Here is a 21,640-nt window from a genome sequence, read left to right as displayed (position 1 = left end):
CTCTACAAAAACTTCAAAAATCAGCTGGGTGTGGTGGTGCATGTCCCAGCTACTTGGGAGGCTGAGGTGGGAGGATCCCTTGGGCCCAAGAGTTTGAGGTTAAAGTGAGCTATTATTGTGCCACTGCATCCCAGCCTAGGTGACAAACATGAGACCCCAATTCTTTTAAAAAAAAAAAAATAATAATAAAATAATTGTTAAATTCTATGAGAATTTTTTGTTCACATGGATAAGCTGACACTAATAATTTTTATGGAAGTTCAAATAACTCAAAATTGTCATAACAATTTTGAAAAAGTAAAGTAGGCAAACTTACACTAGCTGACTTCAATACTTAAAAAGCTACAGTAATCAAGACAGTATCGTATTAGGATAAGAACAGGCACACAGATTAATAGAACTTATCAATAGTCCAGAAATAAGTCATCATATTTACAGTCAATTTATTTTCAGCAAGAGTCCCAAGGCAATTCAATGAGGATAGTATTTTCAACAAATGATGCTCAGAATATTAGATATACACATACCAGAAGATGAATTTAGACTGTTCCTTCACACCATATATAAAATGAACTAAAAATGAATCATAGACCTAATTGTAACATTAAAACTTCTAAGAATAAACACAGAAGAAAATCTTCATGACCCTGGGATACTCGAAAAGTCCTGGGTATGACAGGCATAACCCAAAAAAGAAAAAAATATATAAATTATACGTCATCAAAGCTAAAAGCTTTTGTGCTTCAAATGACACCATTAAGAAAACTAAAAGGCTACACAGATTGGGGAGAAAGTATTTACAAATCACTTATCTGATAAGACTGTTTATACAGAATATATTCAGAACTCTTACAACTCAGTGACAACCTAATCAAGAAAATGGGTAGATTTTAATGGACATTTCACCAAAGATATATACAAAAAGCATAGGAAAACATGCTCAACATCATTAGCCATTAGGAAACTGAAATTAATACTATGGTGAAATACCACTGCACACCTGCTAGAATGGCTACAGTTAAAAAAATCAGACAATACCAAGTGTTGGTGAGGCTGTGGAACAACTGATAAGTTCAGACATTACTGGCTATTTTCCATTTGGAAAACAGTTTGGCAATTTCTTAAAAACGTAAACTTACCATAAGACCCAGCAATTCCTCTCCTCAGGAATCACCCAAGAAAAATGAAAACATATATCCACACAAAGATTTGTATGCAAATATTCACAGTAGCATTAGTCATAACAGCCAAAACGTAGAAACATCCAAACATGTCCATGAATTTATCAATGAATAAAGAAAATGTGGTATTATCTATACAATGAAATACATTTCACAACATAAAATAACAAAATACTGATACATAACATGAATGAAGCTCAAAAACATTATGCTAAGTGAAAGAAACCTATATACATATGTTGTGAACAAAACGCTCATATATTGTGTAATTCCATGTATTTGAAATGATGAGGAAAGGCAAATCTACAGACAGAACAAGGTGGTTGCCCCAGGCTGGGATGGAAAAGGGGATCACCATAGCAAGCAGACACAGAAGTGAGGTAATGGAAATGACCTAAAATTGGATGCTGGCCAGGCACAGTGGCTCACACCTGTAAACCCAGCACTTTGGGAGGCCGAGGCAGGCGGACCACTTGAGGTCAGGAGTTCAAAACCAGCCTGGCCAACATTGTGAAACTCTGTCTCTACTAAAACTACAAAAATTTGCCAGGTATGGTGGTGCACTCCTGTAATCCCAACTACTCGGGAGGTGGAGGCAGAAGAATTGCTTAAATCCGGGAGGCAGAAGTTGTGGTGAGCTGAGATCTTGCCACTGCACTCTACCCTGGGCAACACAGCGAGATTCCGTCCCGGGGGGAAAAAAAAGGAATAAAATAAAATAAAATTGGATGTTGGTGACAGGTGCAAAACTCCATAAATTTACTGAAAATCAGTGAATTATACACTTAAAATTAGTAACTGTACTAATACTAATAAATAACCAACCAGTGAAGAGTATGGGATGGAAAGGTGTAGATAAAACAAGTTTAGCAATATACTGATAATTTCTGAAACCAGGCAATGAGTCATAGAAGTTCATTATACTATTCATTCTACTCTTACATATGTGGTTTTTTAAAGTAAGTAAAGTTTTGTAAGCAAGTGGCTATATGGTCATTTGCATGTGGCATCATCAACGTCTCTAAAGAGAAAAATAAACTATGATACTACAGCACACCCTGTGAATTAGCTACCCCAAACCTTCCCCACAATCTTCATCCATGATCAGAACTAGAAAGCTAAGAGTCACCTTCCCAGACTCCTTCAAATTAAGGATGGGCATGTGACCCAGTTCTGGCCAATGAGATGTTAAGAAGGACTATCTCTAGATCATGTTTCTGGGAAAGCTTTTAAAAACTGGCATGTTTCTTTTGGCCTTTTGCCTTTCACACCCAAACCCAGAAACCTATGTCATTGATGACATTACTGAGCTCTATACCAGCCCTGGACTACCTTCCTCACTCATACATTTTGTCATATGAGAAATAAATACCTTTTTTTTTGTTCAAGCTAATGGAACAAGTTGTTTTTTTTTGTTTGGTTGTTTGTTTGTTTTTGTTTTTTTTTCTTGCTTGCTTTATTACCTCTATTTAAAATGACTGAATACCACTGTTGTGATATTCCCAAATCAGTATCCTGTTCCTGCCTAGCACACTGTTAAAGAAAGTTCTAAGATACTTTCCAAGATTAGTTTGACTTCTCTTAAACTGTCCAACCTTTCACAAACCCTGAAACTGACAGTCTCATTTCCCAGCGACTTCCAGCAATGATTACAATCACCAATTCCCAGATCCAGAATAAATAACAATGAACACGTAACTTTTACTTAAATTGTTTAAAGTCTTCAAAAGGACTTCCATAATGCCTAATTTTTTTTAGCCATATGGCATGTGGTAATTTGCACGACAGCTTTTCACAATTTCTATAAAGCAATATTCTTGTTTAATAATAAAGTCTTTTTCCATAAAAAACATACTCCCTGACACATAGAAACAATTGTAACAAAGAACAGCAAAGAGCTAAATACTCTATCAACTTGACTTGGCCTTTATCCTAAAGATCTGCATAGGGCCATAGGCAGAAACCACATTTATTATCTCAGCCTAATTTGCAGAATGGTGAAAAATTAAGCAACACGGTCAATCATCAGAAATGTTATTTTTACTCTTCTATTACTATCATTATTTCTATTACTGTAAATTTGCAATGTCTTTCAAAAGAACTTTCTTCAGTAGATGAAACAGATCATAAAAAATAAATTCCTGGGTGACGAAGCACTGGCAAAAATAAATATATAAACAAACAAACAAATAAAATAAATAATCTGTGTAGATCCACTAAAATCAGAAAAATTAAATATTCCACCTTTCATACATATAACTGGTTATAGAGTCTAAGAAATTTAACTTACACAAGTGAGATTTTAGTTAAAGAAGTAAAAACAATTACAGCACAATCACTTAGATTTCTTTTTTTTAGAAGGCTAACTCAATGCAATAGGAAAAATGTGGTAATTAAATACAATGATATCAACTGACAACATATATCGATTCAGTTCAAAATAAATTAGAAAATTATTATTAAAAATGGTGGGAAAAAAAAGAAAACTTAAAAGAAAGCATCACATGTCTAGGAACTTAAAACACTAATATCTAATGATCTCCAGCAATATAATTTGCACTGGTCTGCTCTCTAAAACTATGCAGTTTTATATTTTTGTTATATCTTTATCCAAGACAATACAATTATAACAAATTTAATATAGACTTACAGTGGCTTATATTCCAAGAGTAATCTGCCACTGAAAGACACTTCAAAAAGTAAAGGTAAGTACTGGAGTTTCATGATACTTCATTTTTTTAACGTATTTCAATTATGACAGAGTGAGTTAAATAATCTCTAAGCTCTTTGCATCAATTTTTTAAGATCCATGAATCAAAAATACTCAGGAGTCTGAGGCAACAGGAGGCTTGAGCCTAGGGACTCAAGGCCGTAGTACGCCATGATCACACCTGTCAATGGCCACTGAACAACAGGCTAAGCAATAGAGCAGAATCAGTTCCTTTAAAAAAAAAAAAAAAAGCATAAATTTCTAAACAAGAAATAGGAGATATGCCATAAGCATTATTATAGAGCTATTAATTTCTACTTTTATAGTGAATAACGAAATTCAAAAGTAAATGGTATTTTTTATTTTACTTTACTATGAATTACAAAACAAAAGTATTTAATAAAATAGAAAATATTCCAGAAAGACTACCAAACCTTGAAAAAATCTTCAAGCTGTTTACTATTGTAAAGAGCAGGAATATTGGCAGAGAACTGTAGCAGGTCTTCAGCACATTGTCTTCTCTCTTCGATAACAGTTTCATCAAATCGCCCTACAATTAAATAAGAATCAACTCTTAAGGGAAGAATGATCAAAAACTGGTTTATGATAGTTTATGTCCAGAGATCAGAAAGTAGCAGCAGGCCTATCACTTAGTTGCTTTGCTTATTATGCAAACTTCTGAAGTCAAATCTAATCTCTACAATTAGAATCAGCAGTACTCTCGCTAGAAAAGAAAATGTTTCTGATAAAACAAGAGGCAAAGGTGTCAACTGATAAATAAACGGTATGTTCATAATTTAGAGCCTGTCAATTTAAGAAAGTTACCATTTAAGAAGCTGGTGATTTGAAACTAAAGTTGAAAAGAGAATTTTAAAGAAGTGAAATGGTTTTCTATAGTAATCTAATACTGTAATTACTCATATAATTTTCCCTTTTCTACTCTTTTTGATTTATAAAGGGGCTGAAGAGAGGAAATTATGAGAACATCTGTATTATCAGTGGGGTCAAAAACCTCAGCTTGAAGCAAAAAGCTTTTATGCTAAATTCCATGTGTGATGCTGTCAGCATACATAACAGCATGCTTGTGAAAAAAAAAGAACACACATACAGCACCAGCCAGTTCTGCTTTACAAGGTGATCAAAAGGTGGTTTCCATAGAATTTTTAAATGATATATACAATTTGAATGTTGATAAGACATTTTCAAATATGATCATTTTGTAGTCCTCTTAGATTAGATTACCAGTTGACATTTATCATATGCCATGTATCATACTGATTGCAATAAAAAAATACAAAATCGGAAACGTAGCATCATCACATACTTAAACATTTTAAGTGCCTTTGCAGAGTATTAACAGAAAACTGAGGCATAAAGAGATTCCTAGTTATATAGGCAAGGCAAGTGCCTATATGACTGGCAAGTGAAACTGAACCACTAAAATATCCTCTGCCCAGTGTGTCTCATGCTTATGGTTAAGTGTCTATTTCATGATAACTAAAAGGATCTGAGTTCAAACATTACCTTTATCATTCACTAGCTGTAAAATCTCAGGCAGATTATTTCCTTTTGTAAAATGTAGGAAATGAATAATGTACTTAAGGTTCCCAGTTCCCTGCCAGGCACACAGTAAGCATTTAACAGCATATTACAGTTCTTTGAATCTTCAAGTTCTATCATAGTGACTAAAATACAGAGCATGCTAGCAAACTTTTATTGACTGTGTGAGTGAATAATAAAAACTTTTAAAAGCCATGTAAAAATAAATAAATAATTGACTTAGAGTGAAATGTTATCACAGACAATCTTCTTTTTTTTTTTTTTTTTTTTTTTTGAGACACAGTCTCACTGTGTCACCCAGAGTGATCTCAACCTCACTGCAGCCTCAACCTCCCAGGCTCAAGCAATTCTCCCACTTCAGCCTCCCAAGGAGCTGGGACTACAGGCACATGCCACCACAGCCAGCTAATTATTTTGCAGAGAGAGGGTCTCACTACACTGCCCAGGCTAATGTCAAATTCCTGGATGCAAGTGATTCTCCCAACTAGGCCTCCCAAAGTGCTGGGATTGCACTGCAGGCATGAGCCACCATACCCAGCCTATAACAGGAAATCTTTACAGTGGATCCATACACAACCTCTTAGGCAATGGTTCATGGATGGGCTCCAGAGACAATAATCTCACAGAATTCCATGCATATATATATACACAGGTGCATTTTTCTAAGTATAGGGTCTATAACTTTTACCAGTGTCCTGAAAGAGCCTAGGACCAAATAAAGGTCAGCAGGCAAGTGGCAGCCAATTAGAGGATTCCTAACATTCTGTATACTGCTTTACTTACTATAGAATAGGCTGTCCACTGCTATCCAAATATTTGTTCTTGCTTTCTTCCTCAATTTTTATTCAAATGGGTACATGACAGCCCAGGGGTGGGGGCGGAGTGGGGGGAACTGTAATTGCCAGCTTGCTTTGCAGTTAGACATACGCATAAACTAAGTTCTGGCAAACAGCATATAAACAAGTTATACTGTAGCTTCCCAGAAATCTTTTTAAAAGACAAATGACATACAACCTCTCTCTCCTTTTCTTCTTCGTCCCTTCCCCCTTCCAAGAAGAACCAAGAAGTGGAAGGTTAAAAATGACACAAACAGGGTGCATGGTGCAAACCTATAATCCCAGCTTCTCAGGAGGCTGAGGCCAGAAGGATCACTTGAGCCTAGGAGTTCAAGTCAGCCTGGGCAACATAGCAAGACTACATCTCATTAAAAAATGACAGGGCAACAAGACAGGAGCTTGGATTCCGGGTCACTGTGCAGCTGCCACGCTTGAAGCTACCTCCAAACCTTTTGCCATGAGGAAGAAATTGACTTCTATCTTAAGTTTCTCACAAATAACCAAACTCAACAAAATCCATTATGCTACATTTGTTTTTGTTAGTTCTCAGTTCAAGTGCGACAATTAATTAAATTCAACCCTCCCAATAACAATACCAAATCTAAAAAGACACTACTCACTTACCTATCACTAATATTATCTAGAAACAAATTTGCAAGAGCCCCAATAGGTAAAACCAATTCTCTGGCTTGAAAACAATCTAAATGAGTTAATCTTAGGAAAAAATCTACTGGTCAGCTAGATTAAATGCTCATTATTCCTTATTTTGCCTAAATAAGAAAGTATGAATCAGTGTTTATGATTATAGTACAACATATTTATCCCTTAAAAAAGTAAATTCAAGTGCCTATAAATTAATATTAATAATTGCGTAAATATCTAAAAGCTTAGAACAGTAACCCAGAAAATGCACACATTATTTTATGCTTCGACCCACTAGACTACCTGAGAATATCTTTAAATGCATTAACTACTTGTTGAGAAATCTTAACGGAAGTGTTCTTAATATTTAATAGTACCCTAAAAAGATCTTATTTCTATCTGAAACAAATACAAAAAAAATTAGAGGCTTTAATCTTCCCCATTCAGCTAAAGTAAAACACTTAAGCAATGGAATAAATGCCAAAAGCATATCTTCTTGTACTTCTATTGATTTATTGTTTCTATTCCACTAAACTTTGACAAGCAGATATGAATTGAGACATTTTTTTCAGAATAGTGCACAACCAAAAATAAAGCGTTATGCATTAAATAAGCTTCAATTACATTGAATCCTATCATCAGAACAAATAGGATAAAGGAACATGCTCATTTCTTTGTTCCTAAAATACTTCAGAATAACAACAGAAGAATGGTATTAAGTGGGCAAAGGACATGAACAGACAGGCACTTCTCAAAAGAAGACACACAAGCAACCAACAAACATGAAAATATGCTCAACATCACTGATCATCAGAAAAATGCAAATCAAAACCATAATGAAACACCATCTCACGCCAGTCAGAATGGCTGTTATTAAAAAGTCAAAAAATAACAGATGCTGGCGAGGTTGCACAGAATAAGGAATGCTCACAAACTGTTCATGGGAGCGTAAATTAGTTCAGCCCCTGTGGAAGGCATGTTTGAGATTTTTCAAATAACTAAAAATAAAATTACCATTTTACCCAGCCATCCCATCACTAGGGATATACTCAAAGGAAAAATAAATCGTTCTACCAAAAAGTCACCTGCACGCTCATGTTTATCATAGCACTATTCATGATAGTAAAGGCATGGGATCAACCTAGGTGCCCATCAACAGCAGACTGGATAAAGAAAATGTGGTACATATACACCGTGGAATACTACACAGTCATAAAAAAGAATGAAATAATGTCCTGTGCAGCAACATGGATGCAGGTGGAGGCCATTATCCTAAGTGAATTAACACAGGAATAGAAAACTAAATACCACATGTTCTCACTTATAAGTGAGAGTTAAACACTGGGTACACATGGACACAAAGATGGGCACAACAGACACTGAGAACTCCAAAAGTGGGGATGGAAAGAGGGAGATAACTGTTTAAAAACTATCTATTGGGTACTATATTCATTATTTGGGTGGTAAGTTCATTTGAAGCCCAGATCTCAACACCACACAACATACCCAGGTAACAAACCTGCACATGCACCTGCTGAATCTAAAAAGAAACAATGTTTTCCCGTTTCCTGATAATAATAAAATTTTTAAGAGACCATTAACACATGAATTAGACAAACAACTGACTGGGAGAAAACATTTGCAAAACATCAAACTACTGGTATCTAAGATATACAAAGAACTCCAGCCCCACAAAATAGGCAAAAGATGTAAACAGATACTTCAGGGGAAAAAAAAAAAAGGATGTATTAGTGGCTAATAAGCATGTGAAAAAATCTTTAGCCTATTAGTAATCAAGGAACTGAAAGTTAAAACCACAATAAGATGCCATTGCACATGCCCCAGAATGGCTAAAATTAAAAAGGCTAATAATGCCCAATGTTGGTAAGAGTGTGAAGCAGCCAGAAATTTCATACATTGTTGATGGGAATATCAAATGACACAAGCACTTTTGGAAAGTCTCTTAGTTTCTTATAAAATAAAACATACACCTATCTTATGATCCAGAAATTATATTCCTAGCTATTTACCCAAGAGAAACATATATCCACATAAAGATGCTTATCATAGACTTACTTAAAAATCGCCCCAAACTGGTAATATTCCAGGTGCTCATTGACAGGACAGTGGATAAACAGACTGTGGTACATTTAAACCAAACAGCAATAACAAGGAATGAACCTCTGATGAACACAATAGTATGGATGAATCCCAAAAACATGTTGCAGGAGGGAAGCCAGATACAAAAAGTTTGTACGGCATGATTCCATTTAAAATCCAGGACGTACAAAAGTAATATATAGTAGAAAAAGTTCCTTCTAGGGAGCTTGAGGGCAAGGATTGACAGGGAAGGGGCAAGAAGCAAACTTTTAGGTGTTGGTAATGCTCTATATCTTGATAGGGGTTTGGGTTATATAGATATATGTTTGTCACACATACGATGGGACACTTAAGATTTGTGCATTTAACTGTATGTAAACTTATCTAAACAAAATGTAAACAAATATTGAACTCTTATTAATGATAATATGTTCAAGTATTTATAAGTGAAGGACACTGGTATCTGCACTTCATGCTGAAATGCATAAAAACAAGACAGATTATGGAGAGATATGTGATAAAGAAAATACAGCAAAATGTCACTGTACACATCTTTCAACTTGCCTATATGCTTGAAAATTTTCACAATAAAATGTTGTATAAATAAAGTCCACCACAAAGAGAAAAAATAGTACTGGTAGCATAAATGAAAAAACACAGATGAATTTTAATGAAATAATTTCTACAACTAATATATTTAACAAAGACAACCTAATTTGAAAATTTTCAAAAAAGTAGCAAGATTCAATAGTCATCCTAATGACAGACAATAACCTTGCAACTACTCTGTACTTGTGTATCCTTCAACATAATCAAAATTTCACTTGAAAGGCTGTGACAACATGAGAAATCATAATCAGGTGCTTCTCCTACTGCAGCTTTGAATTTCCATTCATAGTACCAATGTTTATTTTCCTGTGAACAGAGTAGAAAAATTATAGGTAAACACAGAAAATGCAGAACAAATTGTTCCCAAGGTTTACTGTGCAACATTATATACCTCATCTTATTGAATTTCAATTTACTGCTCTTCACAGATACTGCATTTTTCACAAACTGAAGATTTGTGGCAACATTTTTCTAACAGCATGTGCTCACTTTATGTCTCTGTGTCACATTTTGGTAAATGTCACAATCAAACTTTTTCATTATTGTTATATCTGTTGTAGTGATCTATGATCAGTAATCTTTGGTACTGGCATTTGCAATACAATAACATTGTTTTGAGGCACCACAAACCACAAGAATATAAAACGCAAACTTAGGTGATAGATGTTGTATGTGTTCTGACTGCTCCACCAACCAGCTATACCCAATCTCCCTTTCCTCAGGCCGCTGTATTCCCTGAGACACAATAATATTGAAAGGACGCCAACTAACCTCTACAATGGCCTCTAAGTGTTCAAGTGAAAGGAAGAGTTACAGGTGTCTCACTTTAAATCAAAAGCTAGAAATAAGGCAGGGTGCAGCGGCTCACACCTATAATCCCAATAATCTGAGAGGCTGAGGTGGGCTGATCAGTTGAGCCCAGGAGTTTGAGACCAGCCTAAGTAACAGGGTGAAACTCCGTCTCTACAAAAAAAAAAAAAAAATTAGCCAGGCATGGTGGCACATGACTGTAGTCCCCTGTAGTCTCAGATATTCAGGAGGCTGAGGTGGCAAGACGCTTGAGTCCCAAAGGTCAAGGCTGCAGTGAGCCATGATCATATCACTACACTCCAGCGTCGGAAACAGAGCAAGACTCAGTAAGCAAGGCATAACACAAACCAAGAAATGTTGAAAGTCAGGCCTCTTGCACCAGTTAGCCAAGTTGTGAATACAAAAAACAAGTTCTTGAAAGAAATTAAAAGCGTTATTCCCATGAACACATGAATGATAAGAAAGTGAAGCAACCTTATTGCTGATATGGAGAAAGTAAACCAGCTCTAACATTCCCTTAAACCAAAGCATACTCCAGAGCAAGGCCTTAACTCTCTAATTCTATGAAGACTGAGAGAGGTGAAGAAGCTGCAAAAGAAAAGTTGGAAGCTAGCTGAGGTTGGTACATGAGGTTTAAGAAATGAAGCCATCACCGTAACATAAGAGTGCAAGGTGAAGCGGCAAGGGCTGCTCTGTAGAGGCTGCTTCAAGTTATACAGAAGATCTAGCGAAGATCATTGACAAAGATGGCTACACTAAAGAACAGATATTTAATGGAGACAAAACAGCCTTCTTTTGCAAGAAAATGCTATCCAACACTTTCATACCCAGAGAGGAGAAGTCATGCTTGGTTTCAACACTTCAAAGCACAGGCTGAGTCTTCTGTTAGAAGCTAATGCAGCTGATGACTTTAAGTTGAAGCCGATGTTTACTGACCATTCTGAAAATCCCAGGGCCTTTAAGAACTAGGCTAAATCTACTCTGCCTGTGTTCCATCAACAGACAAAGCCTCAATGACAGTACATCTGTTAATAGCATGATCTATTGAATATTTTAAGACCACTGTTGAGACCCACTGCACAGAAAAAAAGATTCCCTTCAAAACAAATTTTTTTGAGACAGTCTCACTCTGTCCCAGGCTGGAGTGCAGTGGTGTGATCTCAGCTCACTGCAGCCTCTGCCTCCCGGGTTCAAGTGATTCTCCTGCCTCAGTCTCCTGAGTAGCTGGGATTACAGGTGCACACCACCATGTCTGGCTAACTTGTATTTCTAGTAGTGATGGGGTTTCACAGGGCCAGGCTGGTCTTGAACTCCTGACCTCGTGATAGACCCACCTTGGCCTCCCAAAGTGCTGGAATTACAGGTGTGAGCCACTGCGCCCTGCCCCTTCAAAATATTATTGCTCACTGACAATGAATCTGGTTCACTCGTAGCTTTGGTGGAGATGTACAAGGAGATTAATGATGTTTTCATGCCAGGTAACACAACATCAATTCTGCAGTACAAGGGATCGAGGAGTAATTTTGTACTTTCAATCCTCCTTATTTACCTATATATTTCTGTGTGTATATAATATATATAAGCCTCTCCCTCACCCGCAATTACCCAACATTGATTTATTATTTATTATTTAAGAAATACATTTCATAGGCTAGAGATGACATACAAGTGATTCATCTCACAGAGCTAAGCAAAATAAGTTGAAAACCTTCTGGAAAGGATTCACCATCCTGAATGCCATTGACAACATTTGTGATTCATGGGGGAAGGTAAAACTATCAACTTTTTTTTTTTTCTTTGATACAGTGTCTCGTGCTGTCACCCAGGCTGGAGTGCAGTAGTGCAGTCTCAAATCACTGCAACCTCCGCCTCCCGGGTTCAAGCAATTCTCCTGCCTCAGCCTCCCGAGTAGCTGGAATTACAGGCAAGTGCCACCACGTCTGGCTAATTTTTCACCATGTTTGCCAGGCTGGTCTCGAACCCCTGACCTCAAGTGATCCACCCACCCTGCCCTCTCAAAGTGTTGGGATTACAGGCATGAGCCACCACACCCAGCCAACATTAATAAGATTTTTGAGGTTGATTCTAACCCTCATGGATGACTTTGAGGGGTTCAGGACTTCAGTGGAGGAAGTAACTGCAGATGTGGTAGAAATAGCAAGAGAACGAAAACTGGAAGAGAAGCCTGAAGATGTGACTGAATTGCTGCAATCTCATGATAAAAGTTAAACGAACAAGGAGTTGCTTCTTACGGATGAACAAAGAAAGTGGTTTCTTGAGAAGGAGTCTATTCCTGGTAAAGATGCTGTGAACACTGTTGAAATGACAACAAAGGATTTTGAATGTCACATACACTTAGTTGATAAAGCAGCCACAGGATTTGAGAGGACTAACTCCAATTTTGAAAGAAGTTCTACTGCAGGTAAAATGCTATCAAACACCATCACATGTTACAGAGAAATCTTTTGTGAAAGGAAGAGTCAATGGATGCAGCAAATCTCATTGTTGTTTTATTTTAAGAAATTGCCACAACCACCACAACTTTCAGCAACCACCACCCTGATCAGTCAGCAGCCATCAACATGGAGACAAGACCCACCACCAGCAAAAGATTGCCACATACTGAAGACTCAGATGAAAATTAGCATTTTTAGCAATATAGTATCTCTTAATTAAGGTATGTATATTTTTTAAGACATAGTGCTACTGCACACTTAACAGACTACAGTACAGTATAAACCACAACTTTTATATGTACTGGGAAACCAAAATATTCTGTATGACTCACTTTACTGTGATGGTCTGAATCCAAATCTACAATATCTCTGAGGTATACCTATATATTTGTGTGTGTGTGTATAATATATATAAACCACTCCCCCACCCCCAATCACCCAACAATGGTTCATTAAAAGCTGTGGAGAGGAGGGAATTAAATCCAAACATTCTAACTAAGCTCATTAGTCACTAGAAATAAAGCCTCTCTGTTTGATTTATAACCTGTTTTGGAATCTTCCCTATGTTGTTTTTATTATTTAGAACAACTCCTAAATAGCAGAGTTTACAACTTTTTTAAAATGCACATGTTAGTCATCAAAAGCTAGTTCATGGAACTAAAACTTATACTTGACCAGTATGAAATTATCTAGAAAAGCTTAACGCTGACGAATCTTAACTATATCAAAAGTTCATTAACAAAGTAAAAAGAAAGAGAGGTCAAGATTCTCTGCATTAAATTCTCTCTAGCCAAACTGCACCAGGAACATACCTGTAGTTAAACAAGCTGAATTTATTACTTCTTGCAACTAAGGAGAATACATACCATTGGGAACACTGGGGCATTTCACCAAGAGGGTATCAGAAAGGACTTACAGGGCTTTGGACTGTGTTAGCTACTTTTGGGAAGGGTTCAAGAACGTGGGGTTCTGCCCTGGATTGGACGCTGTCAGGAAGTGGAGGTAATCCTATGATTCTCTCAATTCTAATTCTATGATTCTATGATTTTTAATATACCTTACTATGAAGCAGGAAAAATGAAGCAAGGCTAAGGCTGATTTATAAAGAAGCAGTAGTCATTCATTATAACCAGAATGAGGATATTTGATCATTTTTGTGACTTGAACGATGTTTATGTTTTTGTCTGTGTTCAGACATGACTACAGGATGGTCTTGTTTTTGTTGTCATCCAAGGACATGGAGTGATCTTGTCTAATGTTCATGTTCTATGAAATTGTTTGTGTTCAATCGGAGAACAACACAGCCTAACTGTGAATTCCAGGCCAACTCTAAGAAACACCAAGGTCAAACCAGTATAGTGCCTGGCCAGTTCTTAGCTATTGGGAGCTGCCTGTCTCTTTCTCACAGGAAGTCATACTCTGATGACAGATATAACAAACAATGATCTATTCATGAGAAAACAATCAGACAGATATAGCTTGTGAAACTGACAAAACTATTGTTCTACGCTCTTTAAAAATGTCGGTGTTATGAAAAATCAAAAAGAAAAAAAATAAGGACTATTCTAGATTAAAGAAACAAACCAAGAGAGGCATGATTATGAAACAAACAAAAAAAAACAAGCTAAAAGGGACATTTCAAGGACAACTACAGAAATCTGAAGATGGACTGCCTATTGTATAATATTGCATCAATGTTAAATTTCATAGGTGCCATATGGTATTATGATCATAGCAGAAATATGGGGAGTAGGCATGAAATATCATAATGTCTGCATTTTATTCTCAAATGGTTCAGGAAAAAATGAGAAATACACACATAGAGACGGAAATGCAGAAAATGTGGCAAAATGTTAACAATCCGTGAATTTGGGGAAAAGAGGTATATATGTGTTCACTATACTACTCTCTTGGTGGGGGGTGGAGCGTAAATTTGAAATGTTGTCAATTTAAAAACAAAATGGAGAAAAATACATGAGTTAAGTGCTATACTGATGAGATGAATAACCAGGAAGGGTGAACAGCTAACTCAGCTGAAAAGCGGCATGCCAAACTTCCTAGAAGAGACATCTTCTGAAAGCCTAACCAGAAGCTCCACAGTGGAGCAACACAAAACTAAAGAAGGAGACACAAGAGAGTAAGGCATGTTAGGGAATGGCAAACTCACTGAGCAACAGGTAATAGCTAACATTAGCTGATATGCGTCTAGCATGGAGCTAAATATAATACAGATATAATTGTCACAACAGTAAGGTATTATCCTTACCTTACCAATACTAGACTCAGATGTTAATTTGTGTAAGATCACACTGGTGGTAAATAGTTAACAAAAGATATGGGTCTAAATCTATCTGACTGCAAAAAATAAGTACTTCTCACCATACCATTAGAACAATAACTACATCAGCTCGATGATATGTAAAATTACAATAGGACTCCTTTGCTGCTGAAGTTTACTTACTAATGTAAGAGGACCTATAAAAAGGTAGATGATTGGCTGTGTGCGGTGGCTCACACCTGTAATCCCAGAACTTTGGGAGGCTGAGGCAGGCGGATCACCTGAGGTCAGGAGTTTGAAACCAGCCTGGCCAACATGGTGAAACCCCATCTCTACTAAACTACAAAAATTAGCCGGGCACGGTGGCAGGCACCTGTAATCCTAGCTACTCAGGAGGCTGAGGCAGGAGAATTGCTTGAACCCGGGAGGCGGAGGATTCAGTGAGCCGAGATGGCATCACTGCACTCCAGCCTGAGTGACAGAGCGAAACTCCGCCTCACAAAAAAAAAATTATTAACCAACAATTCCTTCCACACAACCACAGCTGCTGCCTACAAGGTTAATTACAGTTATCAAATATTACAAATGGACTGTACCATTTATTAAAAGAGATAAATTGCTTACTTATTAAGATTAATAAGAAACTTTCATTCTGTAATATGGAAGGATGTGGAGAAAAGTTTAAGATAATCCATTAGCAGCTGATAATAACAGCTAAGAACTTCAACCAATTTAAAAGCCAGTCTCTTTCACCCAGTGACAAGCTTCTTTCTTAAGAAGCCAGCTATGTATCCTCCAACATTAAAGATAAATGTGCTACATTCCACAGTATACAAAGTGCGATGCAAAAAGTAAAAATATCCCTCCTACCATTCCTTCAGAGGTGACAGACACTATACAAATGTGTATAGGTATGACTCAAATATGTTTATTTACACATACACAGGATCTTACCAAACATCATTATATGCAACATTTGTTTAGCTTAAAAACATATCTTGGACATTGTTCCACACAAGTGTCTTTTTTTTTTTTTTTTTTTTTTTTTTTGAGACGGATTCTCACTCTGTCGCCCAGGCTGGCGTGCAGTGGCGCGATTTCGGCTCACCGCAAGCTCTGCCTCCTGGGTTCATGCCATTCTCCTCAGCCTCCTGAGTAGCTGGGAGTACAGGCGCCAGCCACCACGCCCGGCCAATTTTTCGTATTTTTAGTAGATACAGGGTTTCACCGTGTTACCCAGGATGGTCTCGATCTCCTGACCTTGTGATCCACCCGCCTCGGCCTCCCAAAGTGCTGGGATTACAGGAGTGAGCCACTGTGCCTGGCCCATACAGGTGTATTTCAAATGGCCCCAGAATCCTATTACTTGGCTAAATTATGGCACATCCATATAATCATAGATTGAGAAACACTCGATTTTCAGTTTTCTTCTACTGAATGCTGCAATAAACACACTGTGTATGGGTATATATGTGTGCACATGTGTTCTCTACAAGTCATCCACAGACTGCAGGTAGTCCCTGAAGGGCCTTTCAGGCAATCAACAAGGTCAAACCATTTTCATAATAATACTACAAAAGCAGTTGCATTTTTTTATTGCACTAACATTTGCACTGATGGTCTAAAAGCAATGGTAATAAAACTGCTGACCTCTTAGCATGAAATCAAGGCAACAGCACCAAAGTAAACTTACTTGCAATCATTATATTCCTTACTGCCATTCACTCATATTAAAAAAAAAAAAAAGTCATGCCAGTTTCACTTCGAATGTCCTTGATAAAGCAGTAAAAATTATTAACTTTATTAAATCTCAACCCTTGAGAACATTTCTTTTTTAAATTCTGTGAAATGAAACAAACTATAACTATTCAGATTTGGATATCTGACAGACATTTTCTCAAACATAAACATGGGGCTAACAATTCGAGGAAAATAACCAACAGTAGTATTATCAGTGATAAAATTCAAGCTGTCAAACCACTGTGAGCTTGACAGCTTCCCAATACTTTAAAATTTATTCTTTAGAAATCTGTGATGATATTAATGATTTTTAACACTGTATAATAAAATGGGTAAGCATTTACAAAATCTGCATAATTCAGGAAACCAACATTTTTCAAATGACCAACACGTGATGTTACAAACTCATGCCCAGGTAAAAGATATATTCAAATCTAAGACAGACAAATGGATTGTAATGTAACAAAGTACAAAAGGTTCATTTATAGGGTTCTGATTCCACAATGCAACTAGCCTTCATGAAATTACCACACATCGTTTTGGTGTATCAAAGAATACCTTTAATTATCTGAAAATGGTATTAAAACCCTCCTCCCGGGCCGGGCACAGTGGCTCACGCCTGTAATCCCAGCACTTTGGGAGGCCGAGGTGGGCAGATCACAAGGTCAGGAGATCGAGACCATCCTGGCTAACATGGTGAAAACCCGTCTCTACTAAAAATACAAAAAAATTAGCCAGGCATGGTAGTGGATGCCTGTAGTCCCAGCTACTCAGGAGGCTGAGGCAGGAGAAAGGCATGAACCCAGGAGGCGGAGCTTGCAGTGAGCTGAGATCGTGCCACTGCACTCCAGCCTGGGCGACAGAGCGAGACTCCCTCTCAAAAAAAAAAAAAAAAATCCCTTTTTCAACTGCATTATCTGTGTGACCCTGAATTTTACTCATCTACTTCAACCAAAACAACATATCTCAACAGGCTGAATACAGAAACAGATATAAGAATCCAGTTATCTCCTTTTAAGCCAGACATTAGAGATTTGTAAAAATGTAAACCAACAGTATTCTTCTTGCTATTTCTTTTTTGCTTTGAAGAATCATGTTTCATAAAAAGGTCCTTTTATGTTAACATGTAGTATATTTTTTAATTTTATTTAATACATTTTTTAAAAGTTCTAGTATGGTAAATATTAATAGCTATAACCCATATAAACAACAGTCCTTTGAAGTCCTCAATAATTTTTAAGAATATAAAGAGCAATTCTAAGACCAAAACATCTAATACTCATTGATACATATCTCCCATGTAGACATGAGAATAGATGTGTATAAAAATTAATTAAAAACAGAATAGAAAAGGTTTATTTCAAATTGCCCTCCAAAGAAACTGTGTGAATTTATACTCTTCCTGTTATATATCTATTGCTCCATACTAGGTACAATCAAACATTTTAATTTTGGCCTTGGGATTGACTTCCGATGACATCATCACCTATAACTACTCTACCTTTTAAATCTTAACTTGTACTTTTATTTTGCTCAATTTATTTTTCAAGTATTTATATGTCAAGCAGAGTCCTACATGCTGAAGATACATTCATAAAACCGAAGCAGTCTCTGGATCACGCAGCTTAGGGTGTTGTCATGGAATCAAAGAGAAACAGAGAAAATTATAATTAAAGAGCAAAGGAGGGTTCTTACCTTTAGAACACAAGAAAACAATCCTGGCTGTAGGTTAAGAACCATGATTCTTAAAACTCCTCAGACTGATGACTTCTTAAAATTATCTTCATCTTCACATTTAGAGTGCCACAAGTCTTAAAAACTTGACAGTGAGGATACCACATCCTCAAACAGTTCTCTTTCTCAACTCTGGATCCAATGCTCACTTCTTCAACCATAAGACTCTAAGTTTCTTAGAGGAGCTGTTTGCATCATGATATCCTCAGTGCCAATTTTTAGAAAGCTTCTTGAATTAAATGTGCCCATAAAATTTCTAGATAATTGATAACTGGACTGAAATTAGTCAAAGATTATTAATAGCTACATGATCCAGAGACTGCTTCGGTCTTATGAATGTATCTTCAGCATGTGGGACCGTGCCTGACATATAAATACTTGAAAAATAAGTTGAGCAAAATAAAAGTATGAGGTAATAGATTTTTGGCATGTAAACATGCTTGCCAGGCACCTTAACAGCAAAATGGGGCCAGGCGCGGTGGCTCACGCCTGTAATCCCAGCACTTTGGGAGGCTGAGGCAGGTGGATCGCCTGAGGTCAGGAGTTCAAGATCAGCCTGGCCAACATGGTGAAACCTCGTCTCTACTAAAAATACAAAAATTAGCCAGGCGTGGTGGCATGTGCCTGTAATCCCAGCTACTTGGGAGGCTGAGGCAGGAGAACCGCTTGAATCCGGGAGGCGGAGGTTGCAGTGAGCCAAGAGTGCACCATTGCACTCCAGCCTGGGTGACAAGGGCGAAGCTCCATCTCAAAAAAAAAAAAAAAAAAAAACAGCGAAATGGTGGTCAAAAGCAGTAGTAGTTGCAATGGCAAAGAGCACATACATCTTTAAATGGGAAAGGTATCAAGAAAAAAAAGTAAAGAACCATTGATATTGGATAGTAACTAAAAGAGAAAACAGAAATGTGAAGCACCATGGAGTATAAGATTAAAGGCCATAAACAGGCAGTCACATGCTAACAGCCTACAATAGTAAGAGTTCACAAACTCCCTAATGCTTGGTAGGGGAACAGAATGGATTGAAGACCCCATCAAAACTAATGGCTCTACTGCTATTGACCTGTTGCCCACATCCCTCAATTGCTTTCACATAAGAAAATATAAATGCTTTTCTTTTTATTATGTGCCCAAGTTACTGCTACTACATATATCTCAAGATATTAAAAAATCATAAATTGTTACTATTAAATATTTGTTAAAATTAAAGAATTGTAGCAATAAGCTTTTGATGATCACTTCATTCTGGCACAAATGCCACCTGATGTTGCTATACTATGTAAGATTCTCTGTATCTTGTCCCCAAATCTCAAGGAGGTGTAAAACGTAAAACATTCTGAGGAAGCAAGTGTCGAGTTCAGTGACTATTGTAATCCTGCAATCAGCCTGGAGAAACCTCTGTTCCATGTAGACTACCAGCCAATGGAAACAGGTCATTCAGAATCACTTCAGATCATTCAGAACTCTTCCTAAATCAGAGTATCAATATAGGGTTCAACCAAGAGACAGAAACCACGCAGTAATTTGAACACGGAAAAGTTTAATATTAAAAAATGAGGCCAGGCGCAGTGGCTCACGCCTGTAATACCAGCACAGCACTTTGGGAGGCTGAGGTGGACGGATCACTTTGTGCTTAGGAGTTCAAGACCAGCCTGAGCAACATGGCGAAATTCCGTCTCTACTAAAAACACAAAAATTAGTTGGGCATGGTAGCCTATAACCCAGCTACTTGGGAAGCTGAAGTCAGAGAATCGCTTGAACCCAGAGGTGGAGGTTGCAGTGAGCCATGATCACACCACCGCACTCCAGCCTGGGCGACAGAGCAAGACTCCATGTCAAAAAAAAAAAAAAAATTTTTAGTCATGAGAGTGGAGTAACAATAAAGGTAAAAAGAGAACTCTGAAGAATATCCTAGGGTGAACAATAAAGGTAAAAAGAGAACTCTGAAGAATATCCTAGGGTGAGGGAGAATACCCAAAGAAGGAACAACTTAGAAAGGGGAACTCTTCTCCAAGGGTGGGATTCGGATCTCTGTAGAGAAGGTGTGGCTGCAGCCACTGGATGGGAAAAAAGTTTGCTAGGTTCCCTGGGCCAACCTTGAACCACAGTTGCCAGAAAAGCAGGAAAGACTCCTCCAGAATTCAAGCATGCCAAGGCTGGCAGGTGAGCACACAGTCATGGTGTGAGGAACGAACTCACCAGCAAGATAATGCAAGTCCTGGGGGACCTAGTATCTGCAGTGGGAAGACCACAGGAAACAACTTTCTGCGGTTAAAGCAGGCCAAGGCTAGCAGACAGGCATGTAGAAGGAGAGGGGGTTATTAGGAGCCCACTCTCCAGAAGGGCAACCAGGTCTAGGGTTCAAAATCTGTTGCCAGGGAGGGGGAACAGGGGACACAGAAAACAACTCTGCAGGGTGCTAGCAGGCCAAAGCTGATGGGCAGATACACAGACAAATCCACGTACACAGAAGGAGTCAGAGAGTTAGTAACTCAGTCTCCAATAGGCCTGTGGCACCTTGGTGTCCTTAGCTAGGTGATCACCAAACGGGCTGAGCCTGCAAGCTTACCAAGAGATTGCGTGGCCAAGGCAGAATGGCTCTGGCAACAATGCAAAAAGAGCAAGAAAAAAAAATCCATAGGACTCTGGAAGAAGGAAGACAAGCCCTCTATACTCAAAAAAATGAATATACATTGCATAGTAGTCTGAAAAATGGTCCCCCAAAGCCAATCCCTGGAACCTTAGCAATGGAGTGCCCTCCGTTGCTAAGCTTAACAACGCATTCACCATAAAGAAAAAATACTGAAAGAATCCTACCATTAACCAAGCAGGAAATAAAGAGATTTGAAGCTAAGAAGCAATAAAGGGATAACTGGCACAGCCTCTTAGAACCAAGAATTATCACTATAGGAGCCCCACGAACTCCAGACTGATCTTGAAAGGCAACCATTTCCCCAATGTTGATGAGAAATACAGCTGGTATTAGC

At 37.6% G+C, this 21,640-nt stretch overlaps 1 protein-coding gene across 50 annotated transcripts in view; it reads right to left on the bottom strand.

Annotated features, from left to right (window-relative positions):
- The window catches only part of RPS6KC1 (ribosomal protein S6 kinase C1), a 212,996-nt gene that overhangs the window by 155,696 nt on the left and 35,660 nt on the right, over window positions 1–21,640 (bottom strand). For 45 of the 50 annotated variants that reach the window (XR_013395090.1, XM_077937596.1, XM_077937578.1 and 42 more), the window contains one exon: window positions 4,326–4,441. The exons of the other annotated variants lie outside the window; for them this stretch is intronic. Coding sequence is in view for 10 of the 45 variants with exons in the window: in XM_015116405.3 (XP_014971891.3) it covers window positions 4,326–4,441 (116 nt within the window). In the remaining 35 variants the exon portion in view is untranslated. The remainder of the gene's footprint in view (window positions 1–4,325; window positions 4,442–21,640) is intronic. 50 annotated transcript variants of the gene reach the window in all.

Source organism: Macaca mulatta, chromosome 1 (assembly GCF_049350105.2).
Source record: "Macaca mulatta isolate MMU2019108-1 chromosome 1, T2T-MMU8v2.0, whole genome shotgun sequence".
NCBI classification, from domain to species: domain Eukaryota; kingdom Metazoa; phylum Chordata; class Mammalia; order Primates; family Cercopithecidae; genus Macaca; species Macaca mulatta.
The sequence above is the reverse complement of the archived record's forward strand: the minus strand, read 5'-3'. Positions and strand labels throughout refer to the sequence as shown.